This window comes from Streptopelia decaocto (assembly GCF_964273445.1).
Source record: "Streptopelia decaocto genome assembly, chromosome: 11".
Classification (NCBI taxonomy): domain Eukaryota; kingdom Metazoa; phylum Chordata; class Aves; order Columbiformes; family Columbidae; genus Streptopelia; species Streptopelia decaocto.
The window spans coordinates 1,477,501-1,500,211 of NC_138666.1; the positions used below are offsets into that span (position 1 = coordinate 1,477,501).

The 22,711-nt window shown below is 49.5% G+C and overlaps 1 protein-coding gene across 2 annotated transcripts in view; it reads right to left on the reverse strand.

Annotated features, from left to right (window-relative positions):
- ZNF423 (zinc finger protein 423) overlaps window positions 1-22,711 on the reverse strand; it is a 218,081-nt gene that overhangs the window by 132,805 nt on the left and 62,565 nt on the right. The window contains exons 3-4 of one of the 2 annotated variants that reach the window (XM_082062693.1): window positions 19,789-19,989; window positions 15,290-15,370 (exon numbers count right to left, since the gene is read on the reverse strand). In XM_082062693.1, coding sequence (XP_081918819.1) covers window positions 15,290-15,370; window positions 19,789-19,989 — 282 coding nt within the window. The remainder of the gene's footprint in view (window positions 1-15,289; window positions 15,371-19,788; window positions 19,990-22,711) is intronic. The other variant, XM_082062694.1, reaches the window with a different exon arrangement.

The following is a 22,711-nucleotide window of genomic DNA, read 5'->3' on the forward strand; positions in this document are numbered from 1 at the left end:
CTTGGGCAACATTGCTGATCCACCACCTCACCGCCCAGTGTCTTGTCCTATAAATATCTCACTGTCACACACTGTCATGCGGCATCACCCATTCATGATCCACAGCATTTCACAAGTTCTCTTTTGTCATGCTGTCGTTAATTGAGGGCTTTTTTATTTTAGGCAAAAATGGCAAAACAATTGGGAATGACCCGAGTGGCAGCAGCCAGTGAGTTGCTGTCACAGACCCAGCGCGGCGCACAGAGGAAGGACCATGTCCCACGCCCGTGTCTCACGAAGGGACAGCCCCATGGCATCGGACGGGGTGTCTGCAGCCAGCTCTGCACATGTCCACATCAGTTTTAATTTGGTTTGTGACAGCAGAGAGGCCCTGCCAGCCAAGGCACTGATTCAGGCAGTTTGCTGGGGGGAATCCCAGATGGTGATGTGGGGACCTGAGCCGAGAAGTCCTCAGTGTCCACTGTGCCCATGACCTGCTGGAGCCCTCAGCATCCTCCTCACGGTGCCCACAACCTGCTGGAGCCCTCAGCATCCTCCTCACTGTGCCCACAACCTGCTGGAGCCCTCAGCATCCTCCTCACTGTGCCCACAACCTGCTGGAGCCCTCAGCATCCTCCTCACTGTGCCCACAACCTGCTGGAGCCCTCAGCATCCTCCTCATGGTGCCCACAACCTGCTGGAACCCTCAGCACCCTCCTCACTGTGCCCACAACCTGCTGGAGCCCTCAGCATCCTCCTCACTGTGCCCACAACCTGCTGGAGCCCTCAGCATCCTCCTCACTGTGCCCACAACCTGCTGGAGCCCTCAGCATCCTCCTCATGGTGCCCACAACCTGCTGGAACCCTCAGCATCCTCCTCATGGTGCCCACAACCTGCTGGAACCCTCAGCACCCTCCTCACTGTGCCCACAACCTGCTGGAGCCCTCAGCATCCTCCTCACGGTGCCCATGACCTGCTGGAACCCTCAGCATCCTCCTCACGGTGCCCATGACCTGCTGGAACCCTCAGCATCCTCCTCACTGTGCCCATGACCTGCTGGAGCCCTCAGCATCCTCCTCACTGTACCCGTCACCTGCTCGCTCAGCCCCACGTCCCCACCCTGCGGTGCGGCCTCTGAGCGCGCTGCCGGGAGATCCCAAATGCCACCGTCACAGCACAGCCATCGGGGAGCACACAGTTCTGTTCTCATGTGCCGCTGCCGTCAGCTCAGAGCCAGCCCACAGAAACATTAATGATCCGGTACGCTACGACACAGAACCGACTTGGAGTCTGCAGCGCAATTACTTGACTGTTTGGGATGATGAACACCCAAAGTTCCTCCAGTTTTCAGCAGGAGGTGAGCGGGTTCACGCTTTTGTAATTCAAGTATACAGTTAAGAATAAAAGTAAAGCAAGGAACAAGTCCCCATATCCAGCAGTCCAGATAGTGACAAACATGAAAGAAATATCCTAGACTAGGAGAAAGTCACTGCCTGCAAAAATCATACAACAAGAGTATTCAGATGAGCCGCTACACTCTCTGGTAATTCTTAGAAGCACTGCAGAGGTGACTCGCCACACCAATTCCACCACAGGCACCAACCGCACTTCCAGCTGAAAAACAAGGTTTTCTAAGAAAGGCTTTCTTGTCCTGCAGCAGCCGTGACTCACCGCTCGGCACGGCACAACCAGCCACCGCGCGCTGACGCCCAAGTGCCAGAAAATGCTCCACTGCCTCACAGAGTGCGTTTCAAGTGGGAGCTTCAAAACGGCCTCCAGAACCACACTCGTGTTCAAAGGAGGTGCTAGAGAACACGCCTGTGTGAAATTTGGCAATACAGCTGCCCTGGCAGGAACGGGGAGGTTAGTTTTGGCTCGCACGAGATCCTCCACCCTGTAGTTGACTTTGAACAGTTTTAATGAAAAAGGCAAAGCGAGATTCAGCTGCAACCATCAGTTTTTATCTAAGGTCAGTCAAAATCAAAATAAATGTTATTTCTGTGTGCGTATCATTGGAAGGGGAATACATCTCTCCTTAGAAGAGTGCCTGTATTTTGAGTTATCCTTGGAAGAGAAGGTAGCCAGGAGGCCTATAACTCTCTCACGCATATGCAATGCGTGTAGGCAAGCAAAACATCGCTGTGGTGGAGGACGGGTGAACAGGTATGTGCATCATCCAGCCTGGGCAGCAGACAAGCCTGGCCGCTTTACTGCTTCCAGAGGAACAGTTAGTCACTCCTCCCACCTTCTGCAGCAGCAAAATGAGAATGTGCTGCTCTTCAGCCTGAAAAGACGTTTATTTCATTCAGAGAATCTGAAGATGCCTCTGGAGGAACTACGATGCGCAGATCATTATGGCTTCGCCTCTTACCGTGATGTATTTCGGAAAATCTCAAGGCCCAGAATATGAGTGGAAGGAGAATCAGGAGGTAAATCAGAGGGTGCTGCTTATTCTGGCACACGGTAGAAGGAAGGAGAAAGAAAACCTGCTCCAGGAGGCGAGGGGGAATGCAGGAGAAGCAGGACAGACATCCCTTTGACAAGCACGCGAGCAGCTTGGCTGCCCGTCCTTCCAGCATCTCCAAACACAGCGAAGCAAAAGGTGGTTACAGCCCCTAAGATTTTGCCCACCCAGAACACCACTGATGTTAGAGTTCCCTGCCCCCTAAAAACCCAAAATATCTGGGTAACACACACCAGCAACATTTACTTCAAGTTTTCTGTTCCCTGTAAAACCAGAAAACACAGACTTAGCTTTCCTCTCCCACAGACTGCACTGAAAATGTCAGAAAACAGGACAAGTTAGCTTATAAATAATTGCAAAGCCCTCCTACAAAAGGGTGAGAGGGAGGTGGGATGAAAGCTCCCGGCCAGGAACGCTGGGGCTGCCGAGGAACAGAACAGAATAAGGGCAAGGAGCGTGTGTGATACCCCAGCTCCATCTGCACGCACAAATGAAAGGCGTCGAGGAAAATATCCGTGCGGGTTATGGCAGGCGTTCCCAGGTGCGGGGAACCCTCGGGGGAAGAGCACCATCAACAGAAAATACAGCCGACCTTAGAAGAGACAGCTGACGTGGCAGATCCTACAAAAGCTTGTCTGCGGTATCTGAGCATCTTTTGTTCTCTAGCCCCATTCTTTCACCTGGCAGCTTGCAGATGAAAAGACTGGAGAGACGTTCCTGTCACAGGAGACTTTGCCTCAAAAGGCTCCTAAAAGGAGGAGGGACCGGGGTGATGTGGGGTCCACTATGGGGGATGCACGGCAGAGGAAGCTTTACCTTTCCAATAACGACACCGGCATTTCTGGAGATTCTCCCCAACCCTATCCCCTCGCTACCCGCAGAGCGATAACAAAGCCAACACTGTCCATCAAGTCTCAATCTGAAGTGAGTCATTTATTCTCAGGAGCTTTGTGTTCGTTTTTTTCAGCCTGGCATCCTAAGCAAACAAGGTTTATGGGATCATATTGCCTGTCATACGTCTTAATTGTTTGTCCCTTCCTGTCAACTTTGAGTCACACCAGACTGGGGATAGAGGGCTCCGGGAGAAATTGCGGGGTTTTTATAGAAACTGAGTTTCTCTAAGATGGGTGAACATCCCTTTGGTTGGGTGGGACAGAGCCCCCGGTTCACGTCTGGAAGGCTGAGAACAGAACCAGCATTTACCCCCTTCTGGGGTACCCAGCACAGGGGACGGGACACGAGGGTTCTCTGTGGGGAGCGGGGCTGGGGGGAAACACCACATCATGGCAAGTCCAGCTTCATACACTGAAAAAACTTGGGCTTTTTCCTGCCAAATTGCCTGCAAGTTCATGAAACATCATCAGGGATGAATGCCAATATTTCTCAAGTACTCACTGAATCCAGTGCGCAGCCACATACACAACAGCAACCAGTTGGGGAGTTCATCTGTTAGATTTGTTGCTTCAACTTTTTCTTCCCTTTTGCCTAAGTACAACAAGCAGTAGAAAAGGCACTTTATCCCCTAATCTCGGCACTTTCTAGGTCTGCACGATTAACACAGGGTTTCTCGAAACAAGCAGCAAGCGTGTGATGAATCCAACGCGAGTGTTCTGGAAGGGGCGCTCCCGCAAGCCTCGGCTCTCGAGTGAGTTGATGACACGGGTGAAACGCAGATCTCTGCTCCACGTGTACTCTGCGGGGGCCTTTTCCTATAGCTACTGACCAAACTAGCGATTTTTAAGGAAAAGTGAAGGAACAACAACAACAAAATGTCCCTTTTTCCTGTAGCACCACATGCTAAATTTCATTCGCCCCATCCCAGCCGCTTCTAGTGACAGTGCAGTGTTTGTCTGAATTTTTAACAGATGTTTCTAAGTACTCTTGACCACTTCTCTCTCCTGAGGATTTCTGCAGCGGGATAGCTCTAGATAGGAATACAAACAAAGCTTGTAAGAGGCTCTCGGGGATAAATCTGTAGACACTGCATCTAGGATGGGTGTGGGTATGGGTCCAAGCCTTATGAAACTTTCTAAATATCCTCTAAAGACCAGCAAGCTGGACCGACCCTGCCTGCAGATGTTTTTGAGCTTACCAGCCCCACAGCGAAACGCAGGACAGCTTACAGATAACTGCAACACTCCCCAACAGCCCGAGAGCGGACTTGAGCTGAAAGTTATAAAAGCAGGGATATACCAGAGCAGAACGGAATAACGCAAAGGATGATGTGTGATGGTGTAACTCCGCTTCAATTCAAATACCAAAGGCGCTGCAAAGGGGCTCGGGCTGGGCTGAGCGGAATTTCCCAGCTGTCGGGTTCCCCCGGGAGCGCGCGCGCTGGGTTCAGCTGACAGGTGTGAAGGTACTCGTGCAGTCAGAACACAAGTTGCTCTAAAAATATATAAAATCTCTGCTTTCTTTTTAAAGGAAAATGAGTATCTTGTGCTAACGCCTGGCAGGGAGGCAGCGACATCTGCCTGAGTTTGTACACGGCCTGAAACCATCAGCTAAAACACGAGCTGCTGTTGCCACGTTTATGGCTGCTAGTCTAGATTATCGAATGCAACCGTAGCTATTTCGTACCAAAATGAAACCTATTAAAGCCATTGTCAGCGTTTCGCAGCAGCTGAAACTGTGCTTTCTGAAGGGTCAGGCTGCTGGCTGGAGGGAGAAGGAGGAGGCGGCTGTGCCGGCCCGGCCGTGCGCGCTGGCTTTGCGGCCCTTTGCGGCCCCTAGAGAGCCTGAGTGCCCAGGGACGGCCGGGGGCAGGGAGAGAGGCCTGGGGGCAGCCCCACACATTCCCCCACACACACCTCCTTGGTGTGGGGCAGAGAAAGGGCTGGCTGCAGAGGACACGGCTTTTGTCACCCCCTTTCAGCTTTGTGGCGGCTGTGTCATTCACAACAATACCACAGCCCTCCCCCACCCCCCAAAAACCCACAAAAGCCCCAGGCCAAGCCCAGGTCCCCACACCCAGCTTCGCTGTCATCTTCTGTATTAGCATTTCTGTTAACCCTTTTGTGAGAGCATTTGACTCGGTTTCAACAATTCCTCCTTCTGAAAAACACTTGTTAAATATTGGCCCCGGTGCTTCACAAAGCGATAGCTTAGCAGTCATAACCCACAAGATATATTTAGCTCCACAAACTCATCGTCAATGGATTTTGAAAGCATTGCAGCCAACAGACTGGAAACCACATGCAATACAAACACATAATAGAACTTCTAATGTGCAAAGAGACTAAACAAAAAGATCCTTGACCTTCTTGCTTTCCCTTGCATACCATTATCCCCAGCGAGACAGCAAATGGAATGACGTGGAGAGCAACAGCCACCATCGAGCAACTTCGGAAGCCAATTTCTACAGTAGTTAAGCAGTTAATGGCGTTAATCAGAATGATAACTTATTAAATTCTACATTTATGCAAATAGCATTTTGGCATATCACATGGAAACCTGAGCAGCGGAGCTCGCCAGGAAAAGGTCCCAACATCTTTTACGTTTGCTGGTTTGTTGGGTTTTTTAGATACCATGTAAAAGAGTGTCCGTTGGCATATCAGACAAACCGCTCTTAAATAAAAAGCTACAGTCACAAATTAATGTCCGTCATCCCAAACAGATTAATGAACAAACTGGTTAATTCTCAACCTTTATGAAGCAGGGATTCATCTCCACGGCTAAATCCAATCTCTGTAACAAGAAGTTGGTATTTCTTACAGCCCTTCCTAAACCAGGCACAAAACAAAAGAGCAGCTACCCCCGACTCTCTCCATGCTGCAGTACCCGGGGTATCTATAGCACAAAAACACACAAGAGTAGTTTGTGACTGTGACATGAAATGACATTATCTGTGATCAGATGAGTGGGGAAAACCGCCGTTTAGGGCAGGCAGAACTTAGAGCAATCTCCATTTTGCAAAGCCCATGTGGAAATGGAAAACTTACTGTTTTCCAAAAGAAATATACAGCAACTTTTTGGCTCTGGGTCGTGTTCAAATTCAGTGAGGATGGAAGAAGCAGGGGATTGGATGAACAGCTCTGAATTGCACTTTTAATTGCTTTCACCATGTAAAAGAGAATACCGAGATGTGCTTACGCACATCGTTTTCCTCTTTGCTGGTGCTGCTGTTTAATAGAATTAAATTCTACACAGAATTTTACCCATTCATTTAGTTCATTCTCTGTCTTTGGGAAAATGAGGAGGGAACCTCTTGCTGCAGGATGCTGTGCAAAACGAGCAGTTCACCAATTGAAATGGTACCTGAAACTTCGAAAAATCAATAGTATTGCTTATACACAAGCCCTAACTGTTGGTGTATTGATGTATATGTAAATATACGTGTATCTGGGCACCTTCTCTTTGTGCAAAGCTTACAACACAGAATGTTAAAGCATCTCTGGCAAAAATAATTGGCCTTTTTTCGCCCCTTTGGGTACAAATTTCTGGGTTTAAATGAATGTGCAGGTTTCCTGTTGCTGCATGAAGCCTTCATTTCAAAATACCAACTAATTCTAGGTTTAATTAAAACAGAATGTTTTGTATCACAAACACTTCTTGTTTTTTTTTTTACAGCACATATCTTCTTTACCTTAATGTGATTGCTGGCTATTAAGAGAAGAATGTTGGTTTGTTTTACAGCAACTCTCTTTATGGAGTCAACTTATGCAAGCGCCGAAGTCTTTCCAGAGCAAACAGGATTCTCCCCACCTCCCTCTGGCTTTTCTCCCTCCTGAATGCCATGGCCTTCACTCAACCAAAGGAAATGAAAGACAGACCAAGACAACGGCATCACGTGGGTGAAGGTCAGATTGATTTCCAGCTCTGTGGTGCTGTTTTATCACCCTCAGGACAAAAGTTAAGCCCTTCGGGTTTTTTTCTTTCCATGTCTGCTTTAACAGAGCAACTTTATTTTTTCCTGAAATTCTGGTAGGGCTCCATACCACCAGAATTATCAAGGACAGCCTAATTTAAAACATTTGTGGGGATTTTCTTCCTCAGGGTAATAGCCCACACACCCCCGCGTTTCTACCCATGAGCTTGCTCTACTCCCCGTGCAGGAGCCGCGGCTCCTCGCAGGCCGGGGTTCTGCAGTGACATTTGCTGTCAGCAGAAGCCGGGCCGCAGCTGCCGGCTGTTCGGCGCTGGCACGGGGAGAGGAGCCTTTGCTCTCTCCAAACGGGCAAGTTCACAAACTGTTTTTTCTCCCTGTCCTCCTTCCCTCTTCCTCGGCTCGGGGTGGCCAAGCTCAGCGACCCAGACACATGTGGCCAGTTGCTGCCACTGGGAACAGCTTTGCTAACTCAGATTTGTGCTTTTCCCAACTCCAGCAAAATCCCTCCTCCCAACGCGCGGGACGGATCGGCTCTCCTTCTTTTGTTTTCAATTACAACTGATGCTCCCCTAAAGTAATGATGTTATTTTCAATATGGCCCCTCAGTTCCAGCAGGACAGGGAACTGCTGCAGAGAGTCCAGCGCAGCCACCAAGATGCTGCAGGGAGTGGAGCATCTCCCGTGTGAGGAAAGGCTGAGGGAGCTGGGGCTCTGGAGCTGGACAAGAGGAGACTGAGGGGGGACTCATTCCTGGGGATCAATATGGAAAGGGGCAGTGTCAGGAGGATGGAGCCAGGCTCTTCTGGTGACAACCAGGGACAGGACAAGGGGCAATGGGTGCAAACTGCAACACAGGAGGTTCCACTGAAATCTGAGAAGCAACTTGTTGGGGGTGAGGGTGGCAGAGCCTGGCCCAGGCTGCCCAGGGGGGTTGTGGAGTCTCCTTCTGTGCAGACATTCCAACCCGCCTGGACACCTTCCTGTGTAACCTCATCTGGGTGTTCCTGCTCCATGGGGGGATTGCACTGGATGAGCTTTCCAGGGCCCTTCAACCCCTGACATTCTGGGATTCTGTGAACTTTAGCTCCTCAGAGCTTCAAAATGAAACTGATGAACGTAAAGTGAAGCACTTTGTATATCACATATGCATGTGTATACCTAGTTACTGAGAGAAAAGGCAGCTTTCCCTCCTTATGTTTGCATTGCCGGAGTTTAAGCTGGCAGCCAGAAAACTCCATATTCTGTCATTTAAGCTATTAGACAAGAAAATCCTACGTGCTTATATTTTCTTTTGGTTTAAATTTTGGGTTAAATTTGTCTTATTTATGCGAGGAATGCAACAACAGCATTGTGACTGCCTCCTAAAGATGAGAGTTTATCCGCCATAGAAAGCAGATTTTATATGTACTTCATGTATAGCTACCAGAGGCTCCGGTCAAAATCCAACCCATTAAAGCAGATATCATTAGAACACCTGACGGAATACAATTCCAACCTTAAAACAAACCATGGCGAGCATCTGTACGAGAGGAAGGGGCAGGGAAGGGCCGTAAGGTGAGATCACACAGCTATCCAGGTTGGAGCTGGATGCAGTCGGATTGCAAATTAAATAATTCACTAGGTTTGATGCACAAAGATGTGACCACTGTGTCTGAACCCAGCCAAGACCACCTCCAAAACCACCCATGGAGCATCCTCATCTCCCCCAGCACCCCGAGGGGACAACCAGGAGAAGTCACTGAAGCAAAATCCCATAGGACGTAGACACAGCCCACGAGCTGAATACCATTGGAAATGTGAAAAACCTGTTCTGAAGGGGTGTGGAATTTGGGGCTGGTTTTGGCTGGGTTGGTTGCTCTGGTTTATCGATGCGGGTTGAACAATCTGATTCAAATCTGCATAAACTGTTCTTGGAGTCCAGGAAACCACCTCCGTTCAGTTTTCCTCAGAGATAATGAACACAGGTGTATATATATATTTATATTTCCGTAGACTGCGAGGTCATAAAGGGAATTTTTTCTACTTCTGTCTTTCCAAATTTTCTAACGAATAATTAGTAGATGTAGATTTCTGAAATGACCATTTAATATAAATTATATCAAATCTCATTTATTTTAAGAGATATCATTAAGTATAAAGTCTGCACGAGTGAACCGAGTTCACCGTAGAGGAAATGACTGGGAATAACATTCAAAAATCTATTCAAATGTTTAATGTAAGAGATTCCCTGGAGAAGAGAAAAGCAATGGGCTTCTTCAGCCTTTCCCTCTGTCCTCCTCAGCAAGGCTAACGGTAATTGAGCTGCAACATGAGGAGGAGCCACAAAGTCCTTCACTATTATGCTAAGAAAGATTTCCAAGGAAGCCCAAAGAAGAGACAGACCCACATGCCAAACAAACGGTGCCTTGGAGAGGAGCCTCAACCCCACGCTCACGGTGTCACCAGCAGCAAAACCCACCGGCATTAAAGACCTTGGCTCTTCCACCAGTGTCACGTGGCATTAGGCAAATCGGGGAAGCCACAGTTACAGTCGTTTTCACCCCAAATAACTCAGGCTGTTTAGGGGGAAGGTCTTGAATTCTCCCCCAAACCCTGACCTCTCGTCCCCCTCATGTTGACACGAGGCTTGTGCAGCTCCACGGGGCGTCCCGGGAGCTGTGCACACTGAAACTATTAATTGCCCACAATGTTGGGTCCCAAAGACAACACAAAGCTTGTACCAGCATAAGGCAGGAGACGGACGGACGGACGGACGGACGGACGGACGGAAGGAAGGAAGGAAGGAAGGAAGGAAGGAAGGAAGGAAGGCCCCTTCCAGTAACAGTCAAAACTTAGGCCAAATCCAAGCAACCTCTTAATTCCATGATGATAAAAATGAGAATAGTACTTCCTTGTGTCGGAAAGGAGTTGCTGGTCCAAACGTTTAGAGATTACAAAGCTCTCAAATGCCCAATGAAGTATTTATTAATAACACAAACAGATCAAGTGCCTTGAAAACCCGAAATCAATTTTTTGTTAGTTAAGATAACGAAAGCTGGTTGTGCTAAGCAAGAAGTTTGAATAACATTACCTAGATTTAACACACATTATTTAACTTAGATTTCTATTTTCAGCGATACTGAATACGAAATTACGAAATCTATTGTTGAAATCCACCTGTTAAAAGCACCTATTAAAATTACTTAGATGAGCCAGCATTCAAAAGGCACATACTTGTTGCCAAAGCTTTGAAGGAAGGCAGAAGCTGTTAGAGCCCTGGTGCAGGTCTGATGTGCAAACCCAGCCCGGAGAGCAACAGCCTCTCCAGCAGGTGCAGGGAAAATATTCCCCATATTCAATTTATCGGACTGGTTCAGTCCAATACTGAGTTTGTTCAGAACAGAGACGCTATTTGGCAGCCGATCGCTAACCCGCCTCTTGCCGGCCCGCGGCGAAGAGAGGCGAGACCCCAGGTGGGGTTGTCCACGGGAGGCCACGTACCTTGGTGTGTCCGTCCTGCCCCGCGGGGGCTGCGGGGCCCCGGGAGCCCTGCGGCGAGGGGCAGCGGGGCCGGCGGAGCCCGCGGCCGAGCGGGGATGATGCTGCGGCGCTCCCGGGCGGCGCTGGCACCGTTCCCCCCGCCAGCCGGCTCCGGGGGGTGGAGGCTGCGTTCTGGCTTCCCCCAGCCTGGAGCACAGTTAATAACGTGCCAGCTGTATCTGCAGACAAGCCAAGTTTAATGAGGCTACAACAAAAGCATTCAAATATGCACTACAGAACTTCTGCGGGGATTTTCTTTTTTTTTTTCCTAGAGCGTGTTTTAAAAAAAAAATGAAAGATAGGGATTCTTGACAATGTTTGTACACACACTTCCTTTATTTTTAATTGATTTTAAAAAAATTATATTCTGTAAATTCAAAGAAATCTACATTAGAAAGATTTTTTTAATCTCACTACTTCCAACAGCAAAATTATGTTGTGTGTTGAGTGCTTGAAATGCACTGCTGGTTGCTTTTTTGTTAATAAACACTGAAGTCTTAATTGTTTTCCCCTAGACGGCCAGACAGCACGGCTCTATCTGCCAGGACTGCACACCAGGACAGGCGCATCCCTCACCTCCGCTCGGGAGCCCAGACACAAACCTGAGCACATCCCTGGTGCTACTGATGAAGATCCCGTCCCCATTCACGTCCTGCCAGCCACGCTTTGCCACACACCTCCAATATCCTCCTCCAGGTCAACACACAGGAGGTATCAGTAAGAGGACTGAAAATATGGATTTGGAGACAGCAAGAGAAGTCTGCTCAAGCATGAGCAGGTGGAGAAGGTGGGAAAGCGGCGATCGCTCGCTGTCTCCGCCAAGAACTGCAGGGTGCCACAGGAACAGGATTAAGGGAGTGGAGCATCTCCCGTGTGAGGAAAGGCTGAGCGAGCTGGGGCTCTGGAGCTGGACAAGAGGAGACTGAGGGGGGACTCATTCCTGGGGATCAAGATGGAAAGGGGGAGTGTCAGGAGGATGGAGCCAGGCTCTTCTGGTGACAACCAGGGACAGGACAAGGGGCAATGGGTGCAAACTGGAACACAGGAGGTTCCACTGAAATCTGAGAAGCAACTTGTTGGGGGTGAGGGTGGCAGAGCCTGGCCCAGGCTGCCCAGGGGGGTTGTGGAGTCTCCTTCTGTGCAGACATTCCAACCCGCCTGGACACCTTCCTGTGTAACCTCATCTGGGTGTTCCTGCTCCATGGGGGGATTGCACTGGATGAGCTTTCCAGGGCCCTTCAACCCCTGACACTCTGGGATTCTGTGAAAGTGGGTGACAAAGCCGAAGTGAACAAAAGGGGACACTTCCCCAATGCACAACTGAACTCTGGGTCCCCACCACGGGAAATGCTAAATGCAAATGCTAAATGCACACCTCACTTCAACAAGAAGCTTCAAAATGGAAAGTCAGGGAAGATCATCTGAGGAATTTAATCAAAAGCACCAAGAAGTGCCCACATAAGTTTGCTGACAGCTGGGAGAATATTCTGGGGAAGCGGCACTATGGGACCATGGGGCTGTCTCGGTACGGCCATCCTGATGTGAGTATGTACTCAGTGGTCTGCTGGGGACAAGGGAAGAAATCAGGACAAAGCAGACTTTTAATGCACCTCCCCTGCACTGTTCACATCTGCAGTCTGAAGATCCTGGCGGCTCCGAATCCACTAAGGCTGTTGATATGGCCAACAAGGTTCTGTCCCTCAACAGCCCCAGGAACGCACCTTCAGCAGCGCCCTTGCCACAAACATTCATGCTCTTGTCCGTCTGCAGCAGGACAACCCCAGCACATCCCCCGCCAAGCTCGCCGAGGCGTTATTAAAGGCCACTTTATAACAAGCATGCATGTGTTGTAGTCTCCTCACCGCATTTCTGAATAAGTTTCACATATTGGGATTTCCCTACAGCCCCTGAACACTGGGACCTGCTTGGGACAGCATTGATCCCCCTTTCCCGTGAGCATGGGGCTCCTGGATGGAGCCGTTCACCGCAGCCCCTCCCTCCTCCTCCTCAAAAAACATCATTTACTCACATTTCTACAACGCCAAGAAACAACCCTGCCCTACAAAGACCCGCGCGATGCTCCCTCCGCTCTAACACGGCGATGGTTTATCCTTTGCAAACAGAAATCCATAGGGGAGGTGCAGCTGTGGCCCCCCTGGTGCCCCCCAAGGGCTGTGAGGCCCTGCTCGGTGTGGGGGGAGCGGGGGCTCCAGCTCGCGGTGCAGGTCCTGCTGCCTACGGGGGCTCTCACCGGCACCGGCAGCATTTGGGGGGTTTGTTCACCGTGGCTTTTCAGACAGCCAAGCACCAAACCCTTCGGGACTTCCAAAGGACACGCTCTTTCTTTAAGAGGCCTCACTTAAAACAAGCGCTCGCTTTCTCCTCTACCCGTTTTCACGTGTACCTGTGCTTACTTCCCAGACTACTTTTTGAACTAGATAAAAGTAGATAAAAGAACTCAATTAAAGTAGTAGGAATGAAACAGTCCCTTGCCGATACAAGCACATGAACGTGTCATCCTCAGTTCCTCACTGGGCCACGTGTTGAAAAATGACAGGGAAAACATTCTTCCTGTGTGAAAAACACACGTACACTGCTTGAGGAAAGACATCACCATCGCTAAGAGATGAGTGTGTGTGTCCCCAGAACGCACAGCCCGCCCGGCCGCGGCGCCTGCTGCCTGCGGAAGGGGCACAGACAGCTCATGCCCTCCCCTCCTACCAGGGGTTTTGGTTATAGGCGCCCAAGCCGGCAGCAGCCGTGCTGGCAGCGCTCCTATCTGCCAGCACAGCGCCTGGTGCTGCCTCCCTGCCGCCGTCCCCAGGGACCCGGCGCAAAGGTGGCGCTGGCGATTGCGGGAGGCGGCGCCGGGCGCCCTGGCAGGCTCTTATCGCAGCGCGCTGCCCGCTGCTGCACGGCCCCCGGGACGCCCTCCATCAGACCGCACAGCTGGGTGTTTATGGCGAGCAAACCTTGTTTTACATTCACATCTCCCGCCACTTCAAACCCTTCCAGGCACGGCCAAGAGGTGCCCCAAAGCAACCGCCTCGCTGAGCCGGGTCTCACCTACCTTCACCCGCCGGACGAGCCTCCGATGTGCCGGGGCAGCAACGCCGTCAGGGAGCGCAGCGCCGCGCACGGCTGTCACAAACGTATGCAACACAGCAAACGCTGCGCTAAAAGCACCTTGGCGGGCAGCCCCCACCCGTGCCGAACGCCCTGCGTGGGCGCAGGAAACACATTGCACGGGATGCGCTGCGAAACCCCCGCATCAGCAAATGTCACCGTTCTCTCGTTTGTCATCAAATTTGCAACTGCGCTTCTGGTTGACTCCAGATCCAAATTCACATATGGGAATATGCTTTGTGTTCTACATTATCAATACACATTTCTCTGAGCACCTGTGTGGAAAGCCAGCCAGCCCAGCACCTTATCGGCACACTGATTTTCTGGTGTGTTCGGCCCAAGTCCTGGTCAGAGCGTCTCGCTGAGCTCCAACATCACCGTGCGATGGCAGCAGTCGGGGTGCCAGACCCTGGACCACCCAGCCAAGCGTACCCCGGCAATAATCTGGGATTTTGGAGCTCTCGGCACCCATGGGCACAAATAGTGGCTACAGGGAGCCATGGGGAGCCCGGCTCCTGGAGGGGGGACCAGGGACAGGAGCCGCCAAGCGACTGACAATAAAACCCCTGCCCCGGTGCCCATTTTCAGATCTAGGCAGCGAGAACCGAGGACTCCAGGGAAAATCCATGTTTTTACAGTTTGTGAGATTACTGAGCTTTTCTGGTGCCAATTTTAAAACCCTGCTATGACCTCTGGAAAGAAGGAAAACTGCATTTCAGCACAACAATGTAGAAAAGAACAAAAAAAGGAAATTGGTTATTTTTTTTAGCTTGAAACACTAGTCAGGTTAAGAGAAAGGAGCAGAATTCTGGCAAGGACAAGAGCACTCAGACTGAGCCACAACACAGTAATTAGGGCCAGTAGGTCATTAGAGCCACAGCTGTATAAACTAGGTGTATAATTAAGTTTCCACACTGCTTTTTCACAACTGTATTTCAGTTTCTTTTGTGGAGAACAATCGGTAATCCACTAATTTAAAGAAGCAACAACAGCAGCAGCAAAAAGATAAAATCTCTGACTTGCCAATCAGGTGCAAGCGAAGATTACAAATTTGGGAAGGGCTAATTTTGGCAATACGTGCAAGAAATCGCTCTTTGTCAGTGGGAAGTACAAAGTGCCACCTGACAAAACCGTTCATGGGACGTAGCCACTTGTTGCCAAGCTGCCGTGTGTGGTTTTCTGGATAAGCATCCCGCATCAACGGTTGCGTGGCAATTAGAATTCTTGTAGCAGGTGAAATACAAGAAAATACAAAATTATACACTAGCATGAAACAGTTACAATACTTCATTTCAAACGTAAGCCTAGTGTACAAGTTACAGGGCATTTAAAAGGAGCAACTGCAAGACTTTAATTATAAACTAGTGCCTACCGTACAGTAGTTTAGAAAAATCAGCCGCTTCCAAGCTGGCAAAATCCATATAAAGCTCTGCTGCTGTTTGAAACAGACAACCTGTAAAGTCATCACAACAGAAGAGGACCTCATGAAATGCTCAGAGAGCCCAGCGAAACCTACTCCTGTCCACTGATGCACTAATTTGCTTTACAACACTCTACATTCAGCTGAGAAACTGGAGAGGAAAGTTTACATGAGGATATTCTGACCCATGGGAGGAGGAAGCACAAATAACACCATCAAATACTGGAGCTAAACCCAGGCTAACGCAGGTGCGCTAAAACGCACACGCAAAGTGGCAAAACTCGTGGCTTTTTAGCCACTTGTCATCAGACAACTAATAGCTTGGCATCAGCCACCAGCCGATGATACATCGCAGAATAGTTGCCTGATGTGTGCAGCCTCTGGTGCCGGCTGTAAATCCACGTGCAATTCTTTACTCCTGTCCCTACGCTATCACTCCTACACTCTAACAGCAGTGTGCAAAAAGATACGTATAAAAAAGGCTGCATCTGATGCACACGGCAGCTGCTTAGTCTTATCTACTTACAGGGACGTGGGATGCCAATGAGTTTTAAATCAATTTTAAAAGCTTCACCCATCCAGCGTATCCACTAGGTGTGTTTATTTGTTCTCAGAGTATCTTTGAAGATGGTTGTTTAAGGCACGGGCCTGCTGCAGGAGAGCTCATTTGTCAGGAGACAAGGGAAGACATGAGCCGGTAAGGAAATGTGATGTTCTGGTGGTACCAGCTGCCCCCATTTAGACCCTTTTCAGATCCCCGCAGACGCTGCAAACCCGCAGCCTGCAATCAGACATCAGTCACAAGCCAAAGGTACAAAAGGCACCTAATTCTGTCAGAGGGAGAACATCTCTACTACGCAGACATCAAAAGGAATGCCATGCGCTTCTGCTACCCGGAATGTCTACATTTCAGCGGTGTTTTGTCCTCAAAGAAACGAGTCTGAGATACATGAAAAAGCAAGGGGGGAAATGGCTGTTTGTTACCTCCTTACATGTCAAAGCAGCTGCGTTCAAACTGTATTAGAACTTCAGCGCGCCGTAATGAATTTCTAAGGGATTCCAGTGAAATAGATGGTTTATCCTATTCTTTGGAGTGATCTCTTGTAATCCTGCACCACTCCTGGGCTACAACACCTTCCTCACTTCAGCATCCCAAAGGAAGTCATTAGTTATCTTGTATCATCAGCCTGGTGATATTATCACTACAAATATTACCCGTATTGATCTGGAGCCATGTAGACACAACTGAAAACCCTGCTTCAGATTAAGACATGACAAGCTGGCTTGCCAAGAGGTCAGGGGCTGCATTACACCCTCAGCTGCACCGGGCAGGCGTTGTGGGCAAACAAACCGCAGGGTAACCAAGGACACAGTCAAATAGCTTAATTTGGGGGGTAATATCTTTAAAAATACCACGTTTCCTAATGCAGTTAAGATTTTCACCCTGGTGGTGCAGGTCATCTCAGATGAACTAACAGAGATGTGCATTTTGCATTCTCCTGGCTATCAAACAAACTGCTGGGTCTGAAAGGGTTTTTTCCTCAAGGTCAGATATGTAAATATCAAGCAATATTCCAGAGTGTCTTCATGGAAATATCCTTGTTCCAGAACATATGAGTGCAATCTTCCTATATACTTGAAATCACTTTAGGACACTAGATTAGAATAGATGGAGAACAGGCACTCTTGTTCTGGAACAAGGATATCCTCACATGGAGATAATTAGCACCTATCCATGTATATGCAGATGGTTACATGGTGCCTTTATATGACAAAATGTCTTTGTAAATCATCAGCGCATGTGAAGACAGTAAAAGAAGATGAAATTATGCTACCTGCAATCAAAAATTAGCAATGGGAATACTAAAAAATTATTTTGATAGGTCCCAAAAACCAGAATTTATTTTTCTTACTCTCACTAACAGAATACATTGAGGATAAATAAAAACTGAGGCGTGAAAACACCGACTATATTGGTGTGAGTAGAATCTCCAGATTGCTCCACCTTGATGCATATTTGCCTCAGGAAAAAAATTGCTCCTTTCCGTTGAGCTGTTGGTCATCATCATCACCTCCCGTTCTCCCTCTGGGGTCTCCACCACCTGCCCCACTGCCCCAGTTGTGCCGTTACAGCTGGGCTGGGGACACACGGGGAATCGGACCTGAGCAGACACCGGGGGTAAAACCAGCCTTTCTCCTGGTGGGGCTCAGCCCCAGCGCCATGAGCAGCTGCACCGGCACAACTCGGGTGGCAGTGCAGTGACAGAGCAGTGGCTGCCTGGGGACAGCTGCTGGACACGTGTCCTACAACTGCTGGAGATGTGTCCCACAGCCACCCAAGAACAGCCACTGGAGATGTGTCCTACAGCCGCTGGAGACGTGTCCTACAGCCACCCAATGACAGCTGCTGGAGACGTGTCCTACAGCCACTGGAGACGTGTCCTACAGCCACCCAAGGACAGCCACTGGAGACGTGTCCTACGGCCGCTGGAGACGCATCCTACAGCCACCCAGGGACAGCCACTGGAGACGTGTCCTACGGCCGCTGGAGATGCATCCTACAGCCACCCAGGGACAGCCACTGGAGACGTGTCCTACAGCCGCTGGAGATGTGTCCTACAGCTGCTGGAGACGTGTCCTACAGCCACCCAAGGACAGCCACTGGAAATGTGTCCTACAGCTGCTGGAGACGTGTCCTACAGCTGCTGGAGATGCATCCTACAGCCACCCAAGGACACCCACTGGAGACATGTCCTACAGCTGCTGGAGACGCATCCTACAGCCACCCAGGGACAGCCACTGGAAACGTGTCCTACAGCTGCTGGAGACGTGTCCTATAGCCACCCAAGGACAGCCACTGGAGACATGTCCTACAGCCACTGGAGACGTGTCCTACAGCTACCCAGGGACAGCCACTGGAGATGTGTCCTACAGCCACTGGAGACATGTCCTACAGCTGTCCAGCTGCCCGGGATCCTGCCTGTCCCAATCCCCGTACAGGATGGTGTTGGGAACATCTTCTCTGTGCACTTCACCTTCCAGCTTTAAAAATAAGGATTTTTCTATTCAGTGGCATTTTCTTGCCTACAACCCTGCAGTAGATACAAGTGTCACCTACAGCCGTCTCAGGCCAACGCCATGGCTGTCGGCTGGCCAAGAAACGACGCTGCGAGAAGCAGCCTTTCCACTCTCTGCACTTCAAGCTCGTAGCCTACAAATGTTTAAAGGAGAGCAGAGAGCCAGGAGCGGGGGGGACTGCAGTCCCCATCCACCCACAGCAGGAACAGACCCTGCATCCCTCTGTCCTTCCTCCCCGCAAGCAGATGGGCACAAGGGGGGACACCTCATCTCTGGAGAGCAGAGCGAGACAGGAGGACGCTCTCGGGGCAGGACTTGGACCCAGCCCAAGCCCCCACCTAACCCTTGCTGCACTGTTTCCGCTGCGCATCATTTTATTTATGCCCCAAAAGAAGAGCAGAAAATATGAACTAACTGCCAAACAAATTAAGTGGCCAGGGAAGAATATGCACTCAGGGGAAAGAGGGTGGGATGCTGCCGCAGCAGAGGAGAAATTAAACTAACCCTCCTGCCCTCTGCCAGCCTTGACAGACTCGCCTGCCGTAACAGCAACTGCCTAAAAATACTTTAGATGAGTGCGGAGGAAAAAGTGATGGCAGAGTATTCAATTCCAAGAAAATGAAGGATGAGAATCTCTCATTTAAATACATCTGAATATATTCTGTGCTCCCCCTCCTAAGATTTTATTTAATCTTTGGTAAAATCTGCAAAGCTTTTTACTACCCCTGTAAATCGGCTTAGTGTGCTGTGCAGAATACCTGCTGCTACCGCCAGCCACGCGAAGGCAGCCGTGGAAAAGCAAGATACATTGCAATTGTTCACACCAATGCTCTGAGCTTGCTCCTGCTTTACAGCAAGTAAAACTGAGATCAGCATAGGCTACTGCTCTCCTCACTTCCATAGAACTCAAAAGGGTGATGCAATAATAACCTAGGGAGAATGGTGTATTTTTAGGGTGGCATTATGAAGCTCGCACTATGAATTTTAATCTCCAAAATCATCGTGTTCTTTTATGGGGTTCAGAGGCCGTTCTTCCTGGGACTTTTGCACACTTCAGTCATTTAACTTTTCTAATCTTCCTGCATTTAGAGAGAGAGGGAAAAATACCCTGCCTGAAACTTTTAGCATTTAAAAAAAACCCACAACATTTTTGTCTAACGTAATTACTGACAGATTCCAATTGGAAAGCTGCTGCTTTTATTTTAATTTTATTAAAGGAGTGAACAAAGGCTACCCAAGGCACCACAATAAAATTACATTAACTGTAAAATTACATTATTAATTCTTTAATCTCACTTGAGGCCTCAAGCTGTTGCTATGTCCAATTACCCAGCTAACCACCTGTCAGAACTGTAAAGCTAGTTTAACATTACCTCCAGGACAGTTGTGTGCCCTGTGTTCAGTCAGGTCTGCCAGTGAATCGAAGTCCTGCTGACAGTTATCGCAGGTGTAAATTGACTCATCCTCCATGTCTTCATCTTCCTCATTTCTCTCTTCCTGGCTCGTCACGCTGTTCCTCTCTTCCAGGGCCCGGCTGTCCTTCGCCTCGCTCTCCAGCTCTCCTCCCAGGCCACCTGCCAACAGCAACAACATCCTCTAAGTTTGAGAGGGCTGAAAAATAAGAGCTTTAAGAAGGATGTTGCACTTATTAAGATACATTTAATTACAGCCGCTCTCACATTATTCCCGACACCTTTCATTATATTAATGTGGTTTTTATATCATGCGGTGCAACAATTCTCAACTGTATTCTCTGCTGCTTAGTGCGAATCCTGCAAACACTCTCTCCTAATCTTCTCTGGTGGGTGTATAGCGGGAGCCTCTAACTCTCTGTCATATAAAGTTGTTAGTGTTTTATCACTTAACCAGATTCTCAAAGCTTTAAAAATTGGCAAGATTAATTACAGCCCGCAAAGAAAAGGCGTGTGCTGAATTTTAATTCTCAGCGCTCTCCTCTCCCCGCCACCTCCAAGCCCAACTATGAGTAACAACAAGAAAAAAAACAATCTAGCTGAAGACCACCAAAACACACGTGTACCCCAGGACGCGAGAGCTCCTGCCCAACCACCGCGAGGCACTTTGGGCAGATGGGCCTCGCATTGTGCCGACGGAGCTGGGAGCCGACAGCACTGCATCTGACCTTCAGGTCCCTCAGGCATTTTTTATCCTCATCTGCAACCGGTGTGTGGGCTGGCACATCTTTGCCAAAGAAGTTTGCATGGACATTAGTACCGAAGGAGCCTGAGCTCCTACGAGACCCCAGTGCAGGGGAACAGGCACCCCGGGCCGCGCCGGCAGCTCCACCACAGCGCTCAGGGCTGGCAAGGTGGGAGGCCATGGTCAGACCCCCAGCACGCACCCAATGTCCCACCACAAGGGACGGGCTTGCAGACCAGGCTTTCAGTTCCAGCAGGACAGGGAACTGCTGCAGAGAGTCCAGCGCAGCCACCAAGATGCTGCAGGGAGTGGAGCATCTCCCGTGTGAGGAAAGGCTGAGGGAGCTGGGGCTCTGGAGCTGGACAAGAGGAGACTGAGGGGGGACTCATTCCTGGGGATCAAGATGGAAAGGGAGAGTGTCAGGAGGATGGAGCCAGGCTCTTCTGGGTGACAACCAGTGACAGAACAAGGGGCAATGGGTGCAAACTGGAACACAGGAGGTTCCACTGAAAGATGAGAAGCAACTTGTTGGGGGTGAGGGTGGCAGAGCCTGGCCCAGGCTGCCCAGGGGGGTTGTGGAGTCTCCTTCTGTGCAGACATTCCAACCCGCCTGGACACCTTCCTGTGGAACCTCATCTGGGTGTTCCTGCTCCATGGGGGGATTGCACTGGATGAGCTTTCCAGGGCCCTTCCAGTCCCTGACATTCTGGGATTCTGTGATTCTGTGACATGTCCTTGTGCCTCCAGGACACCCCTTGGCCACGGTGGCCACCCGGCCAGGCCTGAAGCCGGCCATGCCCACGGTTCCCTGAGCACCACGGCATGGGGGGAGGCAGCGGAGCTGAAAAAGCCCTTCTACATCCCTGACATCCTCTCAGCAGGGAAAGTGTCTGTCAGATACACTGGCCATGCGTGTGACTGGGCTATGGCGACCGGGTAGAACAGAGATGTCCGCACCTCTTCCAAAGGGCTGTCCCACCGCCACGGGTGACACAGCCGCAGGTGCCACATCGGCACCATTTCACCGGCCACCACAACACCCCAAACACACCCTGTAGGTAAGACAGGAACACTGGAGAAATCATCCAAAGCGAAATGGAACCATGGGCTCTTCCAGCAGAAGATTCTGAGCCCGAGCAGCCGGGAGCTGCCGGGGCCGGGCGGGAGGAGATGCCGCCTTGTTGGTGTGGGATGCGCTCGGGTCTTAAGCCATTAAGGAAACACCAGCGAACAGAGAGATGAATTGTTTCTAAAATTAGATCAGTGTCAAAAAGATTAAGGACAACCAATGCTGAGAACATGAAACAAAGCTGAAAAATAAAATTTATTAAAGACGAAAACTGGTTACGGCGAGCACCACCGTTCAGACACACGCGTTAGCAGGGCTCTGCTACCGCTGCCCAGCCAGAGCACGTTTTATACCGTCCTCTACGCGGTAACATAAATCAACCGGTGTAAAGTGCTCCGCAGCTTTCCGTGGAGCACTCGTAACATGACGTACCCTCCGAATTGCAATGGCAATACTAAAAATCAATGCTATCTTGTGGTGTATCACAGCATCCCTCTTAGCAATTAACTGATCTGCACATTTTCAGGTTCTTTTACTGTTAAATTATACATACCTTTCCACTACAAAACTTCCATTAAGGGCTAGATATAATGTTCACCTTAAAAATCAGATATGCCACTTACACAGCAGTAATGAATTTAAGGATTTGGTTCTAAGAAGTACCATTCGCTAAGCTCTCCACACTGTAAGCCATCACCTGCACTATGTTTATTCAATAAAATGCTGTTTGCTCAACTTCATGCTTTATAGACTCTTCCATTAAGTAAAAAGGCATTGCAACGAAAAAACACATGATTCTGGTGCTCTTTATACTACTACTTTACCAAAGAAGTTATGTTTAAAGCTATGCTAGCTTTGCTTTGCTTCACACATCATTTAATGTACATATGCAAATTATCACTTCAATTTTCTCATATTTACTTGGCCCACCTTTTTACAGCCTCTTGTCCCAGACTGCAATCACAAACATTTTAGCTCATTCAATCTTTGTAAAGCCTGAATGTCCTGCAGACTTGATAGTTAATAAATCAGAATGTCAGCTTGCTGGTTTTATAAGACAGAAACCTGCA